The sequence below is a fragment of the Epargyreus clarus genome, unplaced genomic scaffold (genome assembly GCF_041222505.1).
Source record: "Epargyreus clarus isolate Ecla_fem2 unplaced genomic scaffold, WU_Ecla_fem_2.2 ptg000005l, whole genome shotgun sequence".
Lineage (NCBI taxonomy): Eukaryota > Metazoa > Arthropoda > Insecta > Lepidoptera > Hesperiidae > Epargyreus > Epargyreus clarus.
In genome coordinates this window covers 3,417,354-3,440,691 of record NW_027332213.1, presented here as the reverse complement: position 1 = coordinate 3,440,691, position 23,338 = coordinate 3,417,354, and the positions used below count along the sequence as shown (strand labels likewise).

General features: G+C 36.4%; 1 protein-coding gene across 2 annotated transcripts; it reads left to right on the top strand.

Annotated features, from left to right (window-relative positions):
* Positions 1–739: 739 nt before the first annotated feature.
* Positions 740–22,048, top strand: LOC140757745 (uncharacterized). 2 transcript variants are annotated; one of them, XM_073093622.1, is made up of 7 exons: positions 740–934; positions 10,305–10,390; positions 12,311–12,462; positions 14,077–14,191; positions 14,477–14,675; positions 19,231–19,393; positions 21,829–22,048. In XM_073093622.1, exons 3-7 carry the CDS (start codon positions 12,331–12,333, stop codon positions 21,937–21,939), a joined length of 720 nt encoding a protein of 239 aa, XP_072949723.1. In that variant the 5' UTR covers positions 740–934; positions 10,305–10,390; positions 12,311–12,330; the 3' UTR covers positions 21,940–22,048. The 2 variants fall into 2 exon arrangements, with proteins under 2 accessions (XP_072949723.1, XP_072949722.1); XM_073093621.1 differs by lacking the exon at positions 10,305–10,390.
* Positions 22,049–23,338: the final 1,290 nt, after the last annotated feature.

The following is a 23,338-nucleotide window of genomic DNA, read 5'->3' as shown; positions in this document are numbered from 1 at the left end:
TGGCGTCCATTGCACAGGATTAATCCTAGTGTATATATGAATGTAGAAAGCGATATGGAGATGTTGAGAGAGTAAATAAAATACGGATTTGCACTCGTCCGCATACATATAATACCATCGTATGTGGGGCGAGGGAGTGCTTTAGCCAAGTTATGTTATGTGTTGATAACATTTTCCGCACTGTACAATACACAAAGCAACTTATGGGTTTTATGTTTATACCACCAAATAAGTACATAAATAAAAATATCTCTCAACCTGTGTTTCCATAAGCCCTGACAAAAATTGATTGAAATCGGTTAAGCGGATTCCGAGATAAATGTGTACGAAGTTGCATGAATAATTTACTTTATTAAATTTCAAATAAAAAAATCCCTAAAATAAAGAGGACATAACGATACCTCATACTTCAGAATAGCTTACGCTATATGATATCATAAATACACTTCATACATACCTACGACCTGTGCATACAATTCGGTTTGTTTATACACATATTCGTGTTACATATAAATCACCGAAAATCGTGATCAGGTCAATCAGAACCCGTTGAGTATTTTCTTCTTTATACACATAATTTTGAACTTATTGTTAGTACATTCAAATTAACACACCCGAGTATGGTAAACTTCCCGTTGCACAATAATGAGCGGAAATTATGAATATGTATGTAATCCGCTCCAAAGTTTTCCCTTAAACCCGCCAATCAACCAGAAGCGCTGAACAAAATTCAGTATTATTTCAGCTCTCTCAGAGAACAGACGCGTTCGCCTCATGTTAAATTGTACGAACTTTTCGATGTGGTTTTACTTTGTGATTTTCCTGTGTAAATAAATCCTAATTATCAAGGTGTTGTGTGTTTTGGTGGTGGAAACTGTGAATAATGTTTGGTGGAAAGTAATTTTTGGACCTATTTGATCAGATTAAATGCCAGGTACGTTTTGTTTTGTCTTTTTGGTGCACAGCTTTTGGGATTTAGTAATATTAAAATAATTATTATAAGATCACTCGTAACACTCGTAAGTCTATCACTGACGATTATGAAGTATTATGAACTAATGTTAACATTTCTTTATTTTATTGAATTAGTAATTGAACGAGTATAAACTCGTTTAGACTGTAAGGTAATTCCTATACTATCTGAGTCAATTGAAACAGACACCTAAAATTGCAATACAACTCATTCTTCAATCATTTTCAATAATTGAATTACAAATTCACATTTAAACCGGAAACAATACATATTTGTACTGCGATTTTTTATTGAACTATGCAACAATATTTAATGTATTTCACGTATTCATATTGCCTATATAATTTTTATTATTCAACAATAGACATAATTATAATATGTTACCATCCAAAAAGATTAACTTATAGGGATAGAGCGGACATTGTCAAGATTTTCATACAAAACTTTCATCTCTATTTACACTGACACCATCTTAGATTCTACTTGATTTACTACTATATAGTTGAAGGTGATAACCACCACCACCGCCACAACTAGTTCTGTCTCATAACAGCAAAGTTAAGCACAGCTGTGTTCTGGTTTAACGGGATGAAAGGGAGGCATATTTTTCAGAGGCATCCAGCTTAGTCCTCCGGAGTAGCGGCGCATCTATGGTCGACTTCAGGAATCTAATTTTATCTAGGTTAAGTACAGAAGCACATGGGCGGAAGTAGCCACTTACCATCAGATGGACTGCATGCTCATCTATTTATTTTCGTTAAAAATGTATAATCAAACTAATCTCTGCCAAACTGTGAAACAGTTTGTCGGCAGTTTGTCTGCTACTCCCTGCTACTTATATGCACTTTAATGTCCCTTCCTATAAGGATTCCTTTGACCGATAGTCTACAGATCTTTAATTTATTTCGCCTTTTTCGCAATATAGAAGCCTCAAAATTTATCAACTACAGTATCATAATTCACATAGTTCGTACATATTTCCGAATGAAATGAACCGTGATTTTGCTTGACGATTTGTGAAATTGTATTTGTGACCAATATTCAAACTTTCTATTCAGAGCGAAGCGAAAATTATAATATCTGTTATTAATGATGTATCTATCATAAGTTTTGATTCCCAAAGTTCAAAATTTGACCTTTGCTATCTAATATCTTATTTGACATTACTTTTATATTGTTGCATGCCGATATTGGCCAAATGTGCAGAACTTTGTCATCTATATACCATCTAATGTACCATATTTGATGCAATAAATAATAAAATAAAAATAAAATAAATATGCTACACCTATTTCTTACTAATAACAGCAGTATTACTCACAAGCAGCAAGTAGAGGGATCTGTGGTCGACCTCAGGTCGGAATCTAATCTTGTTATCTTATCAGGAGTTGGTTACAGGTGTCCATTGACGGCAGCCGTCGGGTGAATCCCAAAATTGAAAAGATTTATTTGTTAATAAATACCATAACTTTTGTAAAGTATATTTTACATATTTATGAAAATTATCTTCACATATGAAATCTCATCAAAGGCGAGCGTGCAAATGCGATTAAGTGACAGTTTTGATAAACGTGAAATGATAGTGTTTAGCAAAGACAAATGTTCTCGTGTGCAAGATCAATAATTGGTATGTGGCATATGCCACTGAATAGCATAAGTTGTACATCTACACTAATATTATAAAGAGGACAACTTTGTTTGTTTGTTTGGTTGTAATGAATAGGCTCAAAAACTACTGGACCGATTTTAAAAATTCTTTTACCATTCGAAAGCTACATTATCCACGAGTAACATAGGCTATATTTTATATAAAATTTATTTGATAAATAGATTTTGAGGCGGTACAAAGTCTGCCGGGTCAGCTAGTACCTAATATAGTAGGATGTACTTAAAGGTTTCAATGAGATGATTAGCCACGTCTTCTTACGAATTTATAGGTACCTATATCTACGTCAATCATCATTACGCTAAGCTAAGCGCTATGATAGTGGTACAACTCTTTTTCTAGAGGACTTTGACTTAAGACTGCACTTTTAATTTTAGTTCAGCTGTGGACTTTTTATATTTAAATAAAAATAAACTTATCTTCATGTGATGATAGATCGGTACAAACAATTAATACATTATACTAAAGATCCGTAAACTCATTATATAATACATACTAAAATTATGGCTCAATAGGACCATAATCTCATTGTTATACAGGTCTATAAACTCTTTATGGTACATACATGCTAGTACATTATGCTTATAAGTCCAAAGCACATTTATAGGTCCACAAAAATATCCTATAGGACAGTAAACACGGTTATATCCATTAACACATTGCACAACCTCAATAAAAACCAATATAAACTACGACAAACCCAGGATTTATTTAACCAAACGACGACAATCCGTTTTATCCCGGAAAATGAAAAGTCCCGAAGGATAAATAAAAATGTCGACACAAAGCACAATACTTCTAATAAACAATGATTTAGTAGCACTATTTTTACTGACATCGTTAACAAGGTTAATTTAAAGTTTGAAACTAGGTTTGTAGATTTCCGTTTCTATGAGGTCATCGGTGAAATGCATTCAGGTCACTAACTAACCTATGAGTAGATAGACCATGAAATTATTTTACTACATTTTTAGTGATACTACATAACAAAAGTCATAAAAAAGACATCACATTCAAAGTTAAAGTTCTAAATTGTATCTATACGTTCAAATGTGGCTAGAAAAATACATCCATTATTATTGTTTTTTTTTTAATAAAAAGAGACATGACCATGCTATCCAGATGATGATAAATGATTTTTAAGTGTCTCTCCTTTACCACACCCTCAAATTAGATGAGAACAGCGCTATAAATAGTGTTATAATATAAAGCACACAATACACAAACTCTATGGTTGTCTGGAAGAGATCGCTTTTAAGTGATAAGACCGCCTGTTGTACTTTTCATTATATGTATGTGAATATTTGTCATTTATTCGTTGGTGTACAATAAAGCATTTTTGTATTGTATTGTACATAATATGGTGGTGGTACTGATCCGGCCCGGGGGCAAGGACCCCTCCCCCTCACACCCGAGGGCCCCTGGCGGAAAACACACTTTACAAAGGGATAGACAACTCATCATTTACTAAACTTTGACTTACACTATGCACGAACATTATGAATCGCGAGGCGCGTAGACATAGGCAAAAATAAATATAAGTGGTCGGGCGCGCCATTTTTCATCTGATTGCTGATGGTGCCTCCAGCGTCGAATCACACGGAGTTCTATCTACCCTTATATCTTCAATTCTCTTGTCATCCATCTATCCGGGTAGGATAAGACTAAACTATTTTTGATGGGATTTGTAGTTCATTAATTGTAACTTTATCGAATTATAGTTTGCATGCAAAAAAATAAAAAATACCAAAACTACTAAAAATACTAAATACCAAAACTTTAAAATAAATAAAGTTTATACTGTTCCTACCTTTTTCTAACTTTTTTGTCCAACAGAATTGTACTATCCCCCTAGATATCAAGAGCTTCAAACTACATATTTAAGAACCAATCTACAATGATCTAAAGCGGAACGCAAAATTATATTGTTCCATTATAAAGTTTCACAACCGGCTTCCAAAACTCATCTTCTTCTGTATTATTCCGTAATAACTTTTCCAATTTGAGAAGTAAAATCTGTATAGAATTTAATGTGATATTTCTATCTCATTCACCGATTTGATTTAAATAAAAATAAATAAATAAGCGCTTTCTACATTCACAGCCCCACACTAGGATACTGTGTATCGTGGGTACCATGAACACACACAAAGACGAATGCACCAACACCCAGACCCAGTACATATATTTAGATTCACCATTCAGATATCTGTCTTGGCCGGGGATCGAACCTGGAACCCTTTGCGCGCCAGACCGGTATGGTGGCCGCACCGCTACGCGGGTCGTCAATTTAGTTATATATTTCAAACGGAATATGAGGAAAATGTATTTCCCTCATATTCCGTTTGAATTCTCTTTCTATGGCACGTATTGCAACCCAAACGGCATGAAGTATAATACTTTAATATATGGGCAGTCCTTAGATTCGTGTAAATATTAGGGTCCTCCTAATCCCTTTTTAGTTCATTAACATTTATTTCCAGATTTTAATAAATTATTATTAATGTAAATTTTGTTAATTAAGGCAAACAAAAATATTTATATAAACTTTTGACTACGGATACTCATGTTAAGATGACTCTTATATGAAAATCTAATTAGAAAAGGAACCTTTGTATTATAATATAAGAAATATAATCTTCTTGAAAAGATTTTTCTTCTGAAACGCACTCATGATTATTATAATCATCGTTGCTTGTTATATCAGGAATCTTACTCAGTTTCCTCCTCCTTGTTAGCAGAACTGTACCATAATACCTTGTTAGACGGTTATCCGAAGCCATTACCGTATGTGATCCTTCTAAATTGACTGTCATAGATAATACAAAAGGTATGGCATTTTTACCATTATACTTGGATTTAGGAAATATTTTTAGTCTAATAATAAATAATGACCTGGCATGCCCTTTAGGAGTATTAGGAGGAGATCAGTGTACCAGTACATATTTTTGAATTAAAATAGAATTATTACTGAATTATGAATTAAAGAAAAATATTTATAATCCTTAGCCGAAGCCATCATTAATCACGTTTCCATTAGTAAATCTGAAAAACTTTAAAATTTTAAAAATAAAAGAAATCTATTGTCACACAACTTAAATACGTTCGTCGAAGTGTGTGTTTTGCGCAAGAATTCCATATTGCATTAGCGATGTAGGATAATATATGAAAGCTTGACCTTATATATATGTATTATTGTATATCTATGTAAAAGTAACATAAGAATCTTATTGACACGGAAACGTAGCAATCTGCCCGACCCGTTAATGAGGGACTTAATGAAATCTCGACAATCGATCCACGATGAATACTGAGAGGAAATTTCCCGGTTGGTGTAACTAAACTCTCTCGTAACTTGTTGAATGTATTATTTGCTACAAACTGTGAACCTACTACTAATTAATTACACAGGCGGATATACAAATCTACACTATAGTTTATATTGTTGTCTATAGTTTCTGTTAGTGTATAATTTGATTTTACCACGCTTTTTAATCAAATCAAAGCCGGATTAATTTTTATAACCAACCATATTAAATTAAGGAAAAAAAATTGAGCAAAATTCTAAAGGTGGTAGAACCCTTTGCGGTTAGACTCCGGCGGCACCACCGCCACACCTATTTCTACCTAATAACAGCTGTGTTAGGCGCTGCTGTGTTCCGGTTTGAAGGGTGTGGTAAGGGAGACAGACTTTTCGGAGGCGTTCCAGCTTAGTCCTCAGGGGTAGCGGCGCATCTGTGGCCGACTTCAGGTAGGAATATCTAATCCTATCTGGGGTTGATTACTAATGTCCATGGGCGGCAGTAGCCACTTACCATCAGGTGGACTGCATGCTCATCTGCCACCTCCTATATTATAAAAAAAAAGAAAAACATGTTTTGAAGGTGGTAGAACCCTTTGTGGTTCGACTCCGGCGGCACCACCGCCACACCTATTTCTAACTAATAACAGCAGTGTTAGGCGCTGCTGTGTTCCGGTTTGAAGGGTGTGGTAAGGGAGACAGACTTTTCCGAGGCGTTCCAGCTTAGTCCTCAGGGGTAGCGGCGCATCTGTGGCCGACCTCAGGTGGGAATATCTAATCCTATCTGGGGTTGATTACAGATGTCCATGGGCGGCAGGAGCCACTTACCATCAGGTGGACTGCATGCTCGTCTCCTACTCTTATATTATATAAAAAAAAAAAAAAAAAAAAAAACTCGCACCCTTTGCTAATTAATTGAATGAACGATGGTTCTATTTGAAAGGATCGTGTGTGAAATGGAAACGACAGGACAATTTTATTGTGGGTCTGTCGTATTTTTGAGTTACTCGTAGGGTCGTCGACATCCTCTTTGTGGAAAAATATTTCACATGCCGGGTTTACGCATTCCTCTTTTGAATTTTATAATTTGCTGTAAGGGTTTGTTTTTGAATCTCTGTCATCACCACATAAAAAGCTGGTGATATCGGTTTTGTGAGAATGAGTAAATGTTAGCTTTATAAATTGTTTCAACTTGATATTTAAGTATAAAGTAACTTAGTAAAGGCTTTGATTCAATGTTAAAGTAAAACTAAATAATAAAATGGCATTAATAGCGATACTGACAAAGCCACTTAAAACAAATATGAGAGTCTCTTTATGTTTTTTTTTCTCTCTGTAATTCTTATCCAGTAATTAAGAATAATAATGTTGCAACAAAAATTCGTGAATGTAAGCGATAAATATAACTGCATAAACTTTTGTGTGTGTGTGTGTCGGTGAAAATTTTTTAGTGTGTCGGATTCAGTGATCAATTATTCTTCATTCAACAATATCTTGCTGTTTCCGTTACCTATTATCGCTCACTCCCCACCACATTCCTATTCAGTTCAGTCCATATTTAAACGTAAAAACTCATGGTAAGGGTACAGGAATCTTTACCACTTCAGCTTACAAACTCCGAGGACCTTGTTGGCTTTAAGAGTTAGCAAGCTGAAGGAGTAGTTCGTCTACAAATTCCGTAGTAAATTCTGTGGCGTAGCGCTTACCGTAGCTCTCTACGTAGCACCCAGCATCCTTGAATCAGTAACCTTCATAGCAAATTACAATCTTAGTTTAATATAAAAAAAAACGTGTAACTTTTTTTCATCCAATAGAAGTAGCTAAAAACAATTTCATATAAATCAGAAGTCCGAAGAAATTGATTGCAAATACTCCAGAAGACTAAGATGGAAAGCCTCGCAAAAATGAACCTGAAAATGCATCCAGAATTAGAAGCCTTAAGTTTTTACATTTTAGTGAAAAACTTGATGCTTCTAATTAAATTCTTTTTAAAGAAACTCAAAACAACAGTCATATATAATTAAGATGTAAGCAATAATTTTCATGTACTAGTAACTACATAGATCTATGTTTATTTAATGATATACATAATAAGCTAAGAAGACTATTCATATTATTACGTTTGTACTACGAGTACAATGCTACTTAAGTGTTACCAGTAAACGGAGTTATAGGAGTTTTAGAACTTCGTAACTTAGTTTACCAGTTGAACAATGCTGATCCGTAGGAGAAACAGAGATAAGAAAATATTTGGGACTCTTCCATCTTGTCTAACTGATGGAGGACTCGAAGAAACACGTTAGATAATTCACTCGTGAAACTTAAGCGAAAATTACAGTAACTAGATTTTCTACTTATCGCGCAGTTTTTCCGTTCCATTTGCTGTGTGAAACGTGGCATTAGTGATGGTATGTTTTATTTATAATATAGACCCAATTTGATGATAAATGCTTGCCATGGACATATGTGTCCATAGGTGTCCACATTCTCAGATAGGATTGGCGTCCTGCGTGACGTCTGCCGCAGATGTCACCTGAGGACTAAATATTCCAATTTAATATAGCCTAAAGTATCTTAAGGATATTTATGTAAATATCCCCTAAACCTTTCAAACTTAAATACAGCAGCACTTGAAACTGCTATTATTTGGCGGAAACAGGTGTGACTACCGAAAGCGGAAGCGTTCCACGTGGGTTGTGGTTATGATCACTATTGTACCACGTTCGGTATATCTGGTATTTCAAATTCTTGCTCTACAACACAAAATTATGCGTTGTTCTCTATAATTATTATTCTCATCTTTTTTAACTTTTTTGTAATAAATTAGCAAACGAGCATGTTAACTGCACTAGTTCATCTATTAGTATTTTTTATAATATAGGCGTAGCAGACAAGCATTCAGTCCAAATGATGGTAAGTGGCTACTGCCGCTCATGAACATATGTAATCAACTCCAGATAGGATTAGATATTCCTACCTGAGGTCGGACACAGACGCGCCGCTACTCCTGAAGACTAAGCTGGAACTCCGCGGAAAACTACCACACCCTTCAAACCAGAACACAGCAGCGCTTAACACTGCTGTTATAAGAGATAGGTGTGGCGGTGGTGCCGCCGGAGTCAAACCACAAAGGGTTCTACCACCTTTTAAGGGTTCTAATACCTACTTGATTACTTTCTTGTAATGAACGAGCAAACGAAAGTTCACGAGTTCAACTGTTAGTAATCACTGCCACCCATCGACGTGTAATCAACCCGAAACAAGATTACAGTTGTAGAACTGTCCCTACTCGTATTACCTCACGTAGATGAGGTCGGACAAATTTGTTGCTACCTCAGAACTAAGTTGAACTACGAGTGGCACTGACATTACTGAAAATGAAGAAACACACATTTCAGGACCTATCACTACATATTGTTGGAGACTAAATAACAGTATTTCTTAAAAATATGTATGTATTTTCATAAATATAAACAAATGTTCAGCACTAATTATTTTTGTATAAATTTCTTAGAATATATAAGTACAAAACATATTAAAATTTTGTTCGATCCATAAACGAAGCTTAGTATGAGTAACTAAGACCAACAATTTCAAGTTTAAAAAAAGGTAACGGTACTAAGAACGATTCGTAAGGAATATAAAGATCCTCTTTTAACATACCCTTGTATAACAAATACCATCTTTGAATTTGTAACGATACGAAAAACTTATACAAGCAACAGGTGTGCTATTACCATATTCTGTCGTGTGATACGAGTATATTTTCTCTGATAAATTGTTTTCTTTTTCGATAGATGGGTATTCAGACTTTTTCATAGAACGAATATTTTAAGTATGTTCTCGTACATTGTGCGTTTAAGGGTAGTTACAGACGAGCGACTGTAAGATAATATACGAGCGGTAAAACGTTTGTTGGCGACTGTCGCTAGCAGGCGCCAAGGAGAGATAGCGCGATAGTCGGCAGCAGTCGTCAGCGATTGCTGCAACGACTTTTTTAATAATAATATAGGAATAGCAGACGAGGATGAACTCCACCTGATGGTAAGTGGCTACTGCCGCCCATGGACATCTATAATCAACCCCAGATAGTATTAGATATTCCTACCTGAGCTCGGCCACAGATATGCCGCTTCTTCTGAGGACTAAGCTGAAACGCTTCGGAAAAGTATGTCTCTCTTACCACACCCCTCAAACCAGAACCAGAACCAGAACACAGCTACGTTTAACACTGTTGTTATGAGGCAGATATTAGTGTGATCGGTGGTGCCGCCGGAGTCGGACCACAAAGGGTTCTACCACCTTCAGTTACTTTTCTACGTTACGAATTACACCGCAATAACTACTGTCATCTGCATTCACAGAAGCTCGCGACAGTTTGCGAATGCAGGTGACGGTTGTTCTTCTAATAGCGTACTGTCGCTCATATGTTGCCTCCCTAAGTAGAAAAGTAGTATTGTTTACTATTCTTATAACTGCGAGAGTATTATACCACACTTTCATTTGATTCTCCGTATTGGTGTTTTTATGGACTGTCAATTTGACTTTGACTGACTTTGAAGATGGTAAAACCCATTGTGGTTTAACTCCAGAAGCACCATCGTCACACTTTTTTCGTTGTGTATTCTGATTAACAGCCGTGTACCGATATGGTTGCTGTGTTGCGGTTTAAAGGGTATGAAAAGGGAGACATCCGAGGCGTTCCAACTTATTCCTTAGCTTTCTAGAGTAGCAAAGCGCCTGTGAACGACCGCAAGGAAAATTCTAATCTTATCACGGATTGATTACAAATGTCCATGAGTGGCAGTAGCCACTTACACTCAGGTAGACTGCAGCGTTCATTACTATATTATATAAAGGTTATATATACAAAAAACAAATGAACAGGAAGCTACTAAAAGCGTCATCGCTATCTAATTAATTTCCGAGCGCGCTTCAGCAAACAGAATTATCGGGTGTCGATATTATCAGGGGATATTAAAATTATGTAATCGCGTTATCAATATTTGGATGTAGTGTGTTCGAGGCGAAATGGAATTGATTTTGTGTATTAATGTACATGCAATTTGCGCGACTTTTTTGTAATATAGAAGTAGAAAGCGAGCAATCCACCTGATGGTAAATAGCTACTGCCGCACATGGACATCTGTGATCAAACCCAGGTAAGATTGGATTGCTACCTGAGATTTCCACAGATAAGTTACTGCCGCTGAGGACTAAGTTGCAATGCCTCGGATAAATATGTTTCCCTTTAAAGCTACAGTAGTGCTTACTACGGATGTTATTAGGCAGAGAAAGGTGTCCCTGTAGTTTCGGGACCAGAATAGGGCTACGGTATCCCCTGCCTGTCGTAAGAGGCGACTAAAAGGGGGCTTCTGGGGTTGCGGGCGGCAAGAGTGGGAGCTCGAACCGTCCAGCAAGTAACCCCGGGAAGGACGATGGTATGTGTGGCCGCATACCGTTGTAAACACTAGGTGTGTGGGAGGAGCGTAAACTGCTCCCCCAGGGAAGAGCCCGATTGGGGCATCGCGCTCGGAGGACTCCGGTTGTGTTCCATCGGAGATCCCGGAGTTCTCCACCAAGCGCCGAGGACGGCCACCGGGGGGGTTTTAGTGCGGTAAAAATCCCACATAACCCGGCGTCGCTCCCACGTCGCCGGGTACCTTTTGAAGGTTTCCCCCTCGCAAACAAAAAAAAAAAAAGGCAGAGAAAGGTGTGGCGATGCACCAGAGTCGAACCATTTTCTACCAACTTCAACTACTAGTATAAGCTAGATGGTTGTCTCAGAGTTATATATTTATGCAAAGTTGAAATTGAATTTTAATCCAGTTAACTCCAACCAATTTAGTTGAATTTGCATTCACGTTTAATTTGGATCACAATGCATGATTAGCTTAGTGACCTCATTCTAAATCTAATATAGTGGATGCCCCAAGGTGCTAAACCAATTATTTTTTTTTGCATCTCCATGTATGGATATAAAATGAAATAATCTTTTTTATATTACGTATAATGAAAATATAGTGTTCTGAGCTAGTAGAAAGTATTCACGAAGTTTGATTTTTATGAAAATTTAAATAGCAAACTAAGATGCAGTCCTTCAGCTCATAAGTAGTCGCTACATGGTGAATTAACTGTAGATATCTGCAGTCCACTCCAGATAGTATGGGACTCCTCCTACTTGAAGTCGACTACAGATGAGTTGTTACTCCTAAAGACTTAATTTAATCCTTGTTAGTCGTTACTGGCTATACAGATGTTCCAGGATATCCAGAGCACCCTATATTCCCTTCCTATTCTGTAGTCTATAGTCCTAGGAGGACTCATATACATATGTCATAGTAAGTTCATATTTTTTCCTCTTCAACAGTATTACACGCAAAAGCAGCAATGTGGTCGCGGAAGCAGTCGGTCTGCAGTGCGGTGAGCGGGGCTTCTAAAGGCGATGACCAAGAGGCGACCTTCACCGGAGGTCTTCAACTGTACCCCTTCGCAATTGCACTAAGAGTTAGGGTCTTACAGGTAACGTCATCATCAAAAAAGCATACAATATCGCTAACTGATCCATATAGTGCAGCAACATCGGGCGGAGTTGAAAGATGGATGGGTGACCGCTAGTGTTTTTATACGGGTGTTAAAATTAATTTGTGTTATAAGTACGAGCATATCTGCGTTTCCACAAACTATAAACAAGATCTCAGCAGCACTTACCACTGCTTTTTAAAAGTTAAATATATGGGTCGTGATGGTAACTCCAGCCCAAAACCATAAAAATGTATCTATCACCATTTACATTATTATAACATAGACACATAGATAAGTATAGATTACTCACTCCTAACAAGAAAATGTACCCAGTGTTAAGAATTGAAATAGTTGCATAAAAATGTTTTGCCACGTCTCCGTGCTAAAATGTCCTAAAATATTTGAAAAAATTATTTATTTATTACTTAAATTACGCAGTATTAGTCATTTATTCGTAAATTTTCTCTAAAAATGTTTTTATTTGTCAAGAATTCAAAAAAAGAACTTACTAAAATAAGCCGTTTGTGGCTTCATTCAATTTCAAGGCGGCGAAGTATCTTTACTAATCTATGCATAGACATTTTAATTTGGATTTCGTTTCCGTCATTTTGATATGGAGCTTCTATAACAAGACTAAATCAAAACTTATTGTTCTTGTTTTATTATTGCTCTTATTGTGGTTTAGCTTTAATATCCACAGACGAAAATGTTGGCCAGTAAAAGATCTAACGTAGAATTCCTAGAAATACACAAACATTTGACGTTTGAACTGACGCCAAGACTTAAGGTCCCATTTATCATACCTCTGTAAACACTAGAACACTATTAGGGCTAATTTCGATTTACAACATCTCTGAGTTTCAACTGGGATTATTCGCACCTACTAATATAAATACGAATTTCGTCTGTATATTTGTTACTCTTTCACGGTTAAACTCCTGAACCGATTTCGATGTTTAATACAGTTATAGTCAATTCTAACTAACTAAGCTAAGATAAATGTAGTTGAAATATTTGTAAAGGTTATTTGTTTAAGAATATCGAATCGTGAAAAAAGGGCGAAATAGTCTGTTATAAGTTAAACACGAAAATTAATTTAAATACGAACGAAGTACGTCGAGTATACTTACCTAGTTTTAAAAATTATGACCATTACCCAAAATAATAAGCAAATACTTCTTCCAAACCTTATTTGAATATCTTAAGGCTACAAACATTTAAATATCTTTAGTTCAAAGTGAAACGTTTATAACCTTTATTTTATTGTCCGTCTAAAATCTGCAAACATTTTAGCGGCCCTCGTTACCCTTATGTAAATTTAATCAATTCTTTCTGAAATATTTTACTGCTTGAAATATATTTACACCGCAATTTTTACAGGCTATTAATTTTATCCTACTTTAAAAATTGGAATTTTATGAATATTGTAAATTGGTATATCGGGGACGCCAGTCACGAATTTAGATGGAAAAACTAAAAAATATTAATTCCTTCACCACTTAAAACCCAAACATATTTTTTATAAACAAATCAAGTTACTATAGTCTCTTTTAGACTCTTACTGGCGATAAAATCTTTTACAGAATAATATTTAATATTTAAATTATTCAGATTGTCTGTGGGATTGGCGGGCTGGTAGTGGGAGCAGTTGGCTGGTTGGAAGAGAGACAGAAACCCGCTTTGGGATTGGGCGTACCAGCCGGCGCTGTAACAGTTCTTGCTGCAGGTTATACTGCTTTTATTTTTATTAGATAATAAGAAGAAAACGTAATGGTACAATAAGTTTATATACTTACTTTACCCTAAGTAGGCTTAAAGTTCTACACAAGGTTGTCAAATGAATTGCTACTCCTTTGAAATAATTCAAACACTTTATGTAAGTGTCCTCTCAAAGCAGAACATAGCAATTGACACTGCTGCTATAAGGCTGAAATAGGCGTGACCGCGGTGCCACCGTTCACCCACGAAGCCTTCTTAAAGTACCGTATAGTACATTCTTTTAATTTTTCAGCAACATCAGTGTACTACAGCAGAGGGTTTGGCGGTTGGGCGTCAGCGAGATCGAGAGCCACCAGGCACTGGGGAGCTCCCTGGAGAGCCTTGGGACCTTCCCCCTGTGCTGCAATACCTCTTACCATACTCTGGACCGCAACAATCGCAGCTCATATCGCGATGCTGGCGTTTTGCACGCGCTCGTTATTAAATCTTGGGTGAGTAACAACACAAACCCATTTAAAAGTTGACCTCCACGTCATAACTCCTTTCAGCATGGAAAAATATGAAAAATTTATAACTACGCTACTGCTTTTACACGTCCTTAACAAAGATAGTTTTTTTTATAATAGGGGAGTAGCAGACGAGCATGCAGTCCACCTGATGGCTAAGTGGCTACTGCCGCCCATGGACATCTGTAATCAACCCCGATAGTATTAGATATTCCTGCCTGACGTCGGCCATAGATGCGCCGCTACCCCTGAGGACTAAGCTGGAACGCCTCGGAAAAGTTTGTCACCCTTACCACACCCTTCAAACCAGAACACAGCAACGCTTAACACTGCTGTTATAAGGCAGAAATAGGTGTGGCGGTGGTGCCGCCGGAGTTGAACCACAAAGGGGTCGTACCACCATCCATTATGTTAATTGCGAATTATTATACTCAAAGATCAATATAGTAGAAGGCAAAAATACTTTCATAATATTTACAATCTTTGCAATAATTAACGGTTACTCTTTCATCGGACATGGGTACCCACAGTCCCCACAAATAGAGAAGTCCTGAAACATATTATGCTGCTCCAATGCGTTTGGTAAAATAAGATGCGAAATTTGTCCTTAATGACTCATTAATGTGTTGTTAATAAACACGAATTATTAATTTTCTTAATGTTTATGTGGACACTTCTGTTGGCAATGCCCATATCTGCCTTTTGTTTTATGAATATCTGGTTTAGAAAGTGTTTAAATAAAAAACAGGAAATGGGTTTACATCCTCCTAGTGGAATTGTATAAACATTCATGCATTTGAAACACGGCCTTAAGCCTTCTCATTCAAACCCGTGGGGCAGTAACGGGTTAATGATAAATGGATTGTACTTATGCTGTAAACCGTTTCCCGTCTCGAAACTCACATAAATCTCATTTAGGGATCAGTACCCTTACCATGAGTTTTTACGTTTTGACAAATATGACTGTTTTGGTATTTGTTAACGTATTTGCCATACTATTTTCAATCAGCGCTCCTAGCGGATTGTATCAAAACTATAGTGTCAGTAACGTAACATTAAATGTCTAAATTGACAAAATGGCGCTTTATGTTTTGTCTCTCTTTTTTGCGAACATGTGAGGCAGACAGAAAGACTTGAGCACTTACTTATTGTTACCTTTACTCAGTCTACTGAAGCAAACGGAACAGAATATTGGATTGAGTAAACGTAACGTTAAATTGTGGGATGTTTTGAAAACTCATGGTAAGGATACAGGGATTTTTTTGTTACTTCCCTTTTTTTTGGGAAGGTTTCACTTCCAGCGGCATTAAGTTTACTGAATAATGGATTACGTTTTGAATCTGGTTGTTTGTCATTTGTTCCTTGGTGTTGTTGTTTGTGACAACAATAAACAAACGATCGCAAACGATCTTGCAGTCGATGTGATGGTCACTGCCGCTTATGGACATCTGTAAGCAGCACCATAGAACTGTAACGCCGAAATCATATGTAAGTTAGCGTGCCTCTTCACACTTTCACCAAAAAACAAATCCATTTCAATCTAGAAATAGGTGACAGTGGTACCAGGCCGAATTATTAGAGAATAGACATTTTTATGAATATACTTCAGGCCGAAATTAGTTTTCAAAAGTAATCAGAGCCCGTCTGAACTGTAAAAAAAATCATTAAAAAACCAAGTTCTCAGCCGCTTACAATTCAATTACTACAAAGAATAGAATAACTTGAGCACTTATCAAAGTTCTGAGAAAAATCTAATAATCTTAGATTAAAATAGGTTCTGACAAAGCGTACCCACTCATCAGTGCTTAACGCTATAAAAAGGAATTTTAATTATCATTCACTTACAGTAGTAAAAGAATACCTATGACATTTTACCTTTGATGATACATTTAAGCATTAGTAAAAGAAAAGCTTCGCTTGTCTAGCTCTTAATCTATCTCAAAGTTAAGCAACGTCAGGCATGTTTCGGATTTAGATGGGTGACCGCTAGTGGTGACACTAGTGCATGCTTCTGTGTTTTGAACAATTGAAGCCATTGATCTCGATATTTATTATAGCTATCGTAAAACCCTTCATGTGGCCTTAGGAGCGGTTTAAAACATCCGACAGGGACTGCTTATTGGTTCATACCTTCACCAATCCGCATTGAATTAGCACGGTGAAGAATGTTTCACACTTCCCCACGCTTTAAAGCAAGATCCGTGCTTTACAGTGAAGCATAAAAAGCAAATATTAGTATTTCGACGGATAATTGAATAAGTAAGTTTAATAGGGCAGACTTTTTCGAACAAACTTTCGAAACTCCAAGCTGTTAATTTTCTTTTATAACGCTAATCTTCTAAATCATATTTAGTGTAAATTACTTGAAACACACTCGTTTTGTCAAAATGTAGCAGCTTATAAAATAACTAAATTATAAGTTTTTATTCTTCTTTGAAATATACTAAAAAAGTCAATTGGACTTCTTTTGTCTCTGCTCGGGCTTGTCATGAAATTGTAACAGTATTTTTACGACATTTTTATGCAAAAGACTTAATTTTACTCTTATTAAGAAGTGAGGAATTACATCCCAATACTGTCCCACTATTGGGCAAAAGCTGGGTTTGGGTTCGACTTAGGTCTATGATTAATGGGTTTAAATAAATTATTTATTGCAACTGTGATTTCTAAGAAGATATATACATTTTTGGGGCTCTAAAAAATAATCAATTTTCAAAGTTGCCAGTAAAGATGTTCCGAGTTTGATCCCCAGGGAAGCATACATTTGAGAAATAAACTTAATTTTTTGGTGTGAGTGTAATTATTAATGTACTCAACGTTGTCTGTATAATAAACACACACAACACAACACGACCTAATAGTATGAAGCTATTGTAAAAAGAAAACGTCAGTTATACCTTATATAATGTCCTTATATCCTACCTGTGTTAACACCTTTGTCAGTTATAGTTATCCATGTTCACGTTTCAAGTAACAATTAAACTGATATAACATGATATACGGCGGACTACATGATATAGGCTGCGTTCGGGAAATTACGGAGTATCTTCTCGTCCAAAATTCCTCAGTGCCTGAAGTCGAAATTATTCGAGCAATGTGTGTTGCCAGTGATGACCTACGGCGCCGAAACGTGGTCCTTTACTGTAGGCCTAGTTTGAAAGCTCAGAGTCGCTCAGCGTGCTATGGAGAGGGCTATGCTTGGTATTTCGCTACGAGACATGATTCGCAATGATGAAATCCGTAGACGAACTAAGCTTACCGACATAGCTCTCAAAATTAGCAGGCTGAAGTGGCAATGGGCCGGCCACATCGCTCGGAGGACCGATAACCGGTGGGGAAGGAAGGTCCTCGAGTGGCGACCACGCGTAGGCAAAAGGAGTACAGGCCGCCCCCCGACCAGGTGGACCGACGACCTGAAGAAGACCGCGGGAAACCGCTGGCTTTAAAGGGCACGGGACCGGTTGGAGTGGCGCCAATTAGGGGAGGCCTATGTCCAGCAGTGGACCTCAAAAGGCTGATGGATGGATGGATGGGATGGAACATGATATACAACCAAAACTGCTAAAGAAATGCTAGAGGCCGTATATCGGAGCACTCAAGTCGTAAATAACGTTTCAGTAACGGCCGTGTAAATTGTTCTCGTATGTCCATTAGAACATAAACATAAGTAGAAGCCGCGTTGGAAAGATTTTTACGATTTGGTGCCGTTTCGGTATCCTATTCGTGTACTTTGAAGTCAAATACCACTTTGTTCTACTTATTGATGAGCAATGCTAATTCACATGAGAGCAGCGTATTGAAGAATTATCCACCCATCCAAGCGGGTGTGTGTGTATGTGTGTGTTTGGTAAATACCCCTTAGAGCAATCATAATGCCGGAAATCTAAATGCCGGAATAAATTGTCTTGTCTTTCCATAACATATCATCAATCTCTCTTTGATCATTCAACACGTTTTGGATAACGTGCCTTTACGATACTTTTGATTGATCCCTCTTCGTCGTATTTGATAAATAAAATGGTATCTTTAAACAAAATTTAATAGTATAGTGAGTGGAATTCATTTTATACGATTATCTACGCTTAACTTCGGCGAGGCGAAGCTCTAAGGGAATCTGGAGTCCTCGAGCTAGCTTTGTATAAGAGTTATTAAACCTTCTTTTGTAGCTTGAAAACATCCCATTTGGACTTCTCTCCTCAATCAGCCTTTGATCATCGTGGTGGAATCTGTCTTAGGCTTAGTCCTCATTAAAAGAGAAATGTGCATAATATATTGGAATATAAAACATGTGTAATGCGTAAAGTGCTAATTGTGGACTTCGAGATTTTTTTTAAAGAACTCTCACCCATGTTGGTTTCCTCGCGATATGTTCCTCTGTCACTGTAGCAAGTGACAATTAATTTTCATATACATAACTTTGAAAAATCCGATATGCCTGGATTGAAATAGCCCTCGCTTGAAGGCCTGAGTTTCAACAGCTAAGCTATCATTTTTTAAATCTATAACTGTAACTACACATGTTCACTTTTTTATGTTTTAGATGTAGCAGTAACACCTGTATCGGGGTGGCAGCAGCGCAGCTGTCGGTGTCAGTGGCCACTCTAGCAGCAGTGCTGTTCATGCTGCAGCTGGATTTGCGGTTCGACGCAGCACTGTCACCACCGAGGCGTTCCGACGCGCATATGTGTACCGCTGTATCTATGGTATGTGGTAGTTAACTTACGTATTGAATTTTTGTATTGGTTTTGCTTATGAAATAAAAGAAAATAATAATGCTGCACTTCTGATGATAAGTGGCCTATTCCGCCAGTACACCAGCGGTCACCCATTCATTCAATATCTTATAAGTTTAGCGTTGCTACACTTTGTCACATCACTTAGAAAGTATAATCAACGTACAAAGTACAAAAGTACAATAAAAATACAAAGGTTGAGAGGCTATGGCAACTTCAGAACACAATATATTATGATGTTTTGGATGAACCATGTATTCAGAAGAAATTATGATTTCTATGAAGGGTATTGTAAGATAGATAAGGTCTATTTACTCAGGAACAAATCATTAAGTCCTTAAAATGAAAAAGAACATGATCGACCTGACGACTTGTAATTTGGATGACGTTTGCTATCTTTTGAATATTCTTTTATAAAATAAGGACAGAATATCTTCGTGGTTTTATTCTTAGTAACCATTAACCCATAGCAGACAGATTCTTAATGTCCCAGATTAAGTTTCCAGAGATTCACGACCTCCATAATTCTTGAATCTCGCACTTATTTACGGAACGTGTCTGGAATTTTAACTTTCATCTTAGATATTATACTGGGAAATTTCTTTATCTCAAATTAATTAAGCACGCATGCTCACATTCAATTTTGAGGGTGAGACACTTGCTTCACTCTCAAATGGTTTCATTGGTGTATCAAGACGAACATACTATCTATGTGATATTAAGAACATTTTTCCTAGATCTCCTAGTCTCTCTCACTACCTAAAGTTAATAGAATCTTACGTGGTTTGATCATTGTGGTACCACCGTCATATATAATTGTGCTTACTAACAACTCTGTTTGGTTTTTAGAAACCTCTTCTATCCAAGCAGTTATTAAATAAAAAGAAAGGAGAAACTGAATAGGTAAATACCGAATTATCAGGTTCCGTCGACTAACCCGCTACAATGAGCGGGTCTAGTATAACCCTTTACATAAAATTGACACATAATTGTGTGAACATTAAAATCATTTATGATTTCAACCAATCCAACGTATAAATACAAAATTTTATCTTTTTTATTCATAAATCTGTACCATCTATACCAAAAACAATTATTAAAACTCATATAAAATGAAGTGCTCTTATTACAACATTAATTCTGAGGTATATTTGCAAGTCTTGCAAATAGTTTCTCCTTAACTTTGCTCAACAAGTTATTAAGTTTTCGCTTAGTACTACAAACACCATCAACAATTCTCCTTAGTACTTACCTAGTAAAGCACGTTACTAGGATTTCAAGTGGCTTAAAGTTTCAAGCACAAAGCTGAAAACTTTAAGCTTTCATAAGCCTTCAATTTCTGAAAGGAACACTGCAATAAATACAAATATGAAGAGTTTCGTGACCACGATCCGCAAAATAAATAAAATGATTTTAAATTCATGTATCGTCAAAACCCCTTGCATAATAATAAGTTCTCAAAATAAAAAGTTCTCCAAAGTGTGTGAAGTCTACCAATTTCTAATTTACCAGCGCGGTGAACTATAGCCTAAGCCTCCCTCACTTTGGGAGGAGACTCGTACCCCGCAGTGGGACAATGATGGATTGACAACAATAACAATGACGTGATAGCGGAGATACTTGTTTTCGAAAAATATAGAAAATACTTTAATTTTCTTCAAAATATCCCTAGTGAATTTAAAAGGAAAGTAGACTAATCTAACCGTTAATTACGACGGCTTAATTACTATCTTCCAGTCCGTATTACCTACGTTAATTTTTAGATTAATACGGGAACTTCATCAACGAAAATGAAGACTCCTACTGCTTCCATTTACTTGCTGTCAATGTCACTGTCTTAATACGCTTGCAAATTCCACGTGAATTTGTTAATTGCTCTGTGCTCCGTATAACTAATTTCTGTTATGCAATCCGTGGAGACTTGCTACGAATGTCAATTGGTTATTCCAATTTCAGAGATTGGTTATACTGTTGTCGGTTATGGTCTGTTAAATATTCAAAGTAGTAGAAGATTTTGTGGTTCATACCCATTTCTGATTTATAAAAGTTATGCGAGTAATTTCTATTCTGAATTCTAATTCCGTTTCAAAAGATAGGATAAACGAGATACGCTTTAAACAGGCGAGGACACACAAAACGTTCCAAGATAGTCCTCCTATCCTACATTAATCGGGTTGTTTCGTAGGATTTGTAGGACTGATTATAAATGCTTATAATGGACAATGACCACTAACATACTACACGGTTACTTGGACATTTTCATAAAAAGGTTAACTTTAACCTCACGATATTTTACCTCACAATAATAGGTATTTGATTTCACTCAACTAGCGAAATCAAATACCTATTATTTGAATTTGAAGATGACACTATATTTAGATCTAACTCCAAAACTTTCTCCCCAGGTCCCCCTAACCTCAGTGGCAATAAACAGCGGGAACAGCGGCGAAGGTCCCGAGGGAAGCCCGCTCAGCAAGGAGAAGGAGCCGCAACCCCCTCCAGAACCTCCTACCTGATGCAGCCAGAGTGCTTGAAGTGAACTGACTTCTAGTGAATAAGACTTTCTTTACTGGAAACGATATGTGGACGCTAGTCACGAATAAAGTACGAGAGATTTATCTATGATGGTGTTGTTTTATTGCTTTTGTTTGCCTTTGTTAGGTGGCGCTATCCGAATCATCCGAAAATAATCCGAAAGAAGGTAAATAGATGATATAAGTCTCATGTCCAAAAATAATGTAAGACATTTGTTGCTGATTAAAGTGGTCAAATAGATACTAACATTTACGACTATAACTGATCCCAAATACGATCGATACTGACGATCGATACTCGATTTCTGACGATTAACCCTCGTTAGTGATTTGATGTGAACCAATTTTTGCCTTCCAAAGTTTGTAATTCGACAATTATGTTCTACAAAACAGTAAAATTGGGTATAAGTTGAAATGCTTTACATTAATACGATAAATGGGCATGAAAATAATCTATATATATAAAAGCGAAATGAAATATAATAGATGTAATAGGTACATCATTATGAAGAGTATCCCGCTGAGCGTTAAAAGGAAATTGTGGTTGAGAATATCGGTTAAGTATATTTTAGTGTACCTAATAATCGTTGCACGAAACATGACCATTAGGTACTTTTACTTATGACGAACTCCAGGAAACTCAACACAATGAAAGAGATATCATTTAATCTAAATCATTTTAGCAAAGCAGAAAAAGATGGATTATAGAGGAAAATATTAAACTATTTCACAAAACGAAATTGAAATGAAGTCATTAAAATGACTTTGGCCTAAAGTCACGGATGGAAATATTACTTTATTAATTAATTCAAAGATAAAAAAATCAGAATTCAAAAAAAATATTAATTTCCTGCTATCCTGCTATTCAAGCAAACTAAATGTTCATTTTGAACTTGTATATATTTAATACCTGGAAATAGAACCGGATTTAATTCCAAAGCGCTTTTCTCATTAAAATTGCTGAACTATTTTGACTAAGTTTGTATTCAGAGCTTTGCTTCGTCATAATGAAGAGATATTTCGTTTTAGATGAAAATTGTGCACTATAGTGTACTAGTAATCAAATATACTAAAGTAATCTAGCTTTCGATTTACGTTGAATTGGATGACGTAAGAGATCCAGTCTTCTGGCAATTGAATAGTGTTAAACAATTTATATGACCTGGGGTAGACTGATATATTTGAAGTTAGTAATGTGTATAGCCGATACTGACTACATAATACCAGGTACACTGGTCCTATTCAGATGGAATTATTATATTTTAGGCATAGGTAGGTACGAGTCACTTTTGATCAAAGAAGAGACCTGTCCTGATCGAACCGCCCTATGTGTATTATGAGATCCGTCTTTACGTATACGATCCATCTTTATTTTTCTCTA

What these genes read in the sequence shown, in the direction of transcription:
- LOC140757745 (XM_073093621.1), top strand. An exon ending in CGCTCGTTATTAAATCTTGG is followed by an intron (nt 14,676 to 19,230) that starts GTGAGTAACAAC and finishes TTTATGTTTTAG; the next exon opens with ATGTAGCAGTAACACCTGTA. An exon ending in TGTGTACCGCTGTATCTATG is followed by an intron (nt 19,394 to 21,828) that starts GTATGTGGTAGT and finishes CTTTCTCCCCAG; the next exon opens with GTCCCCCTAACCTCAGTGGC.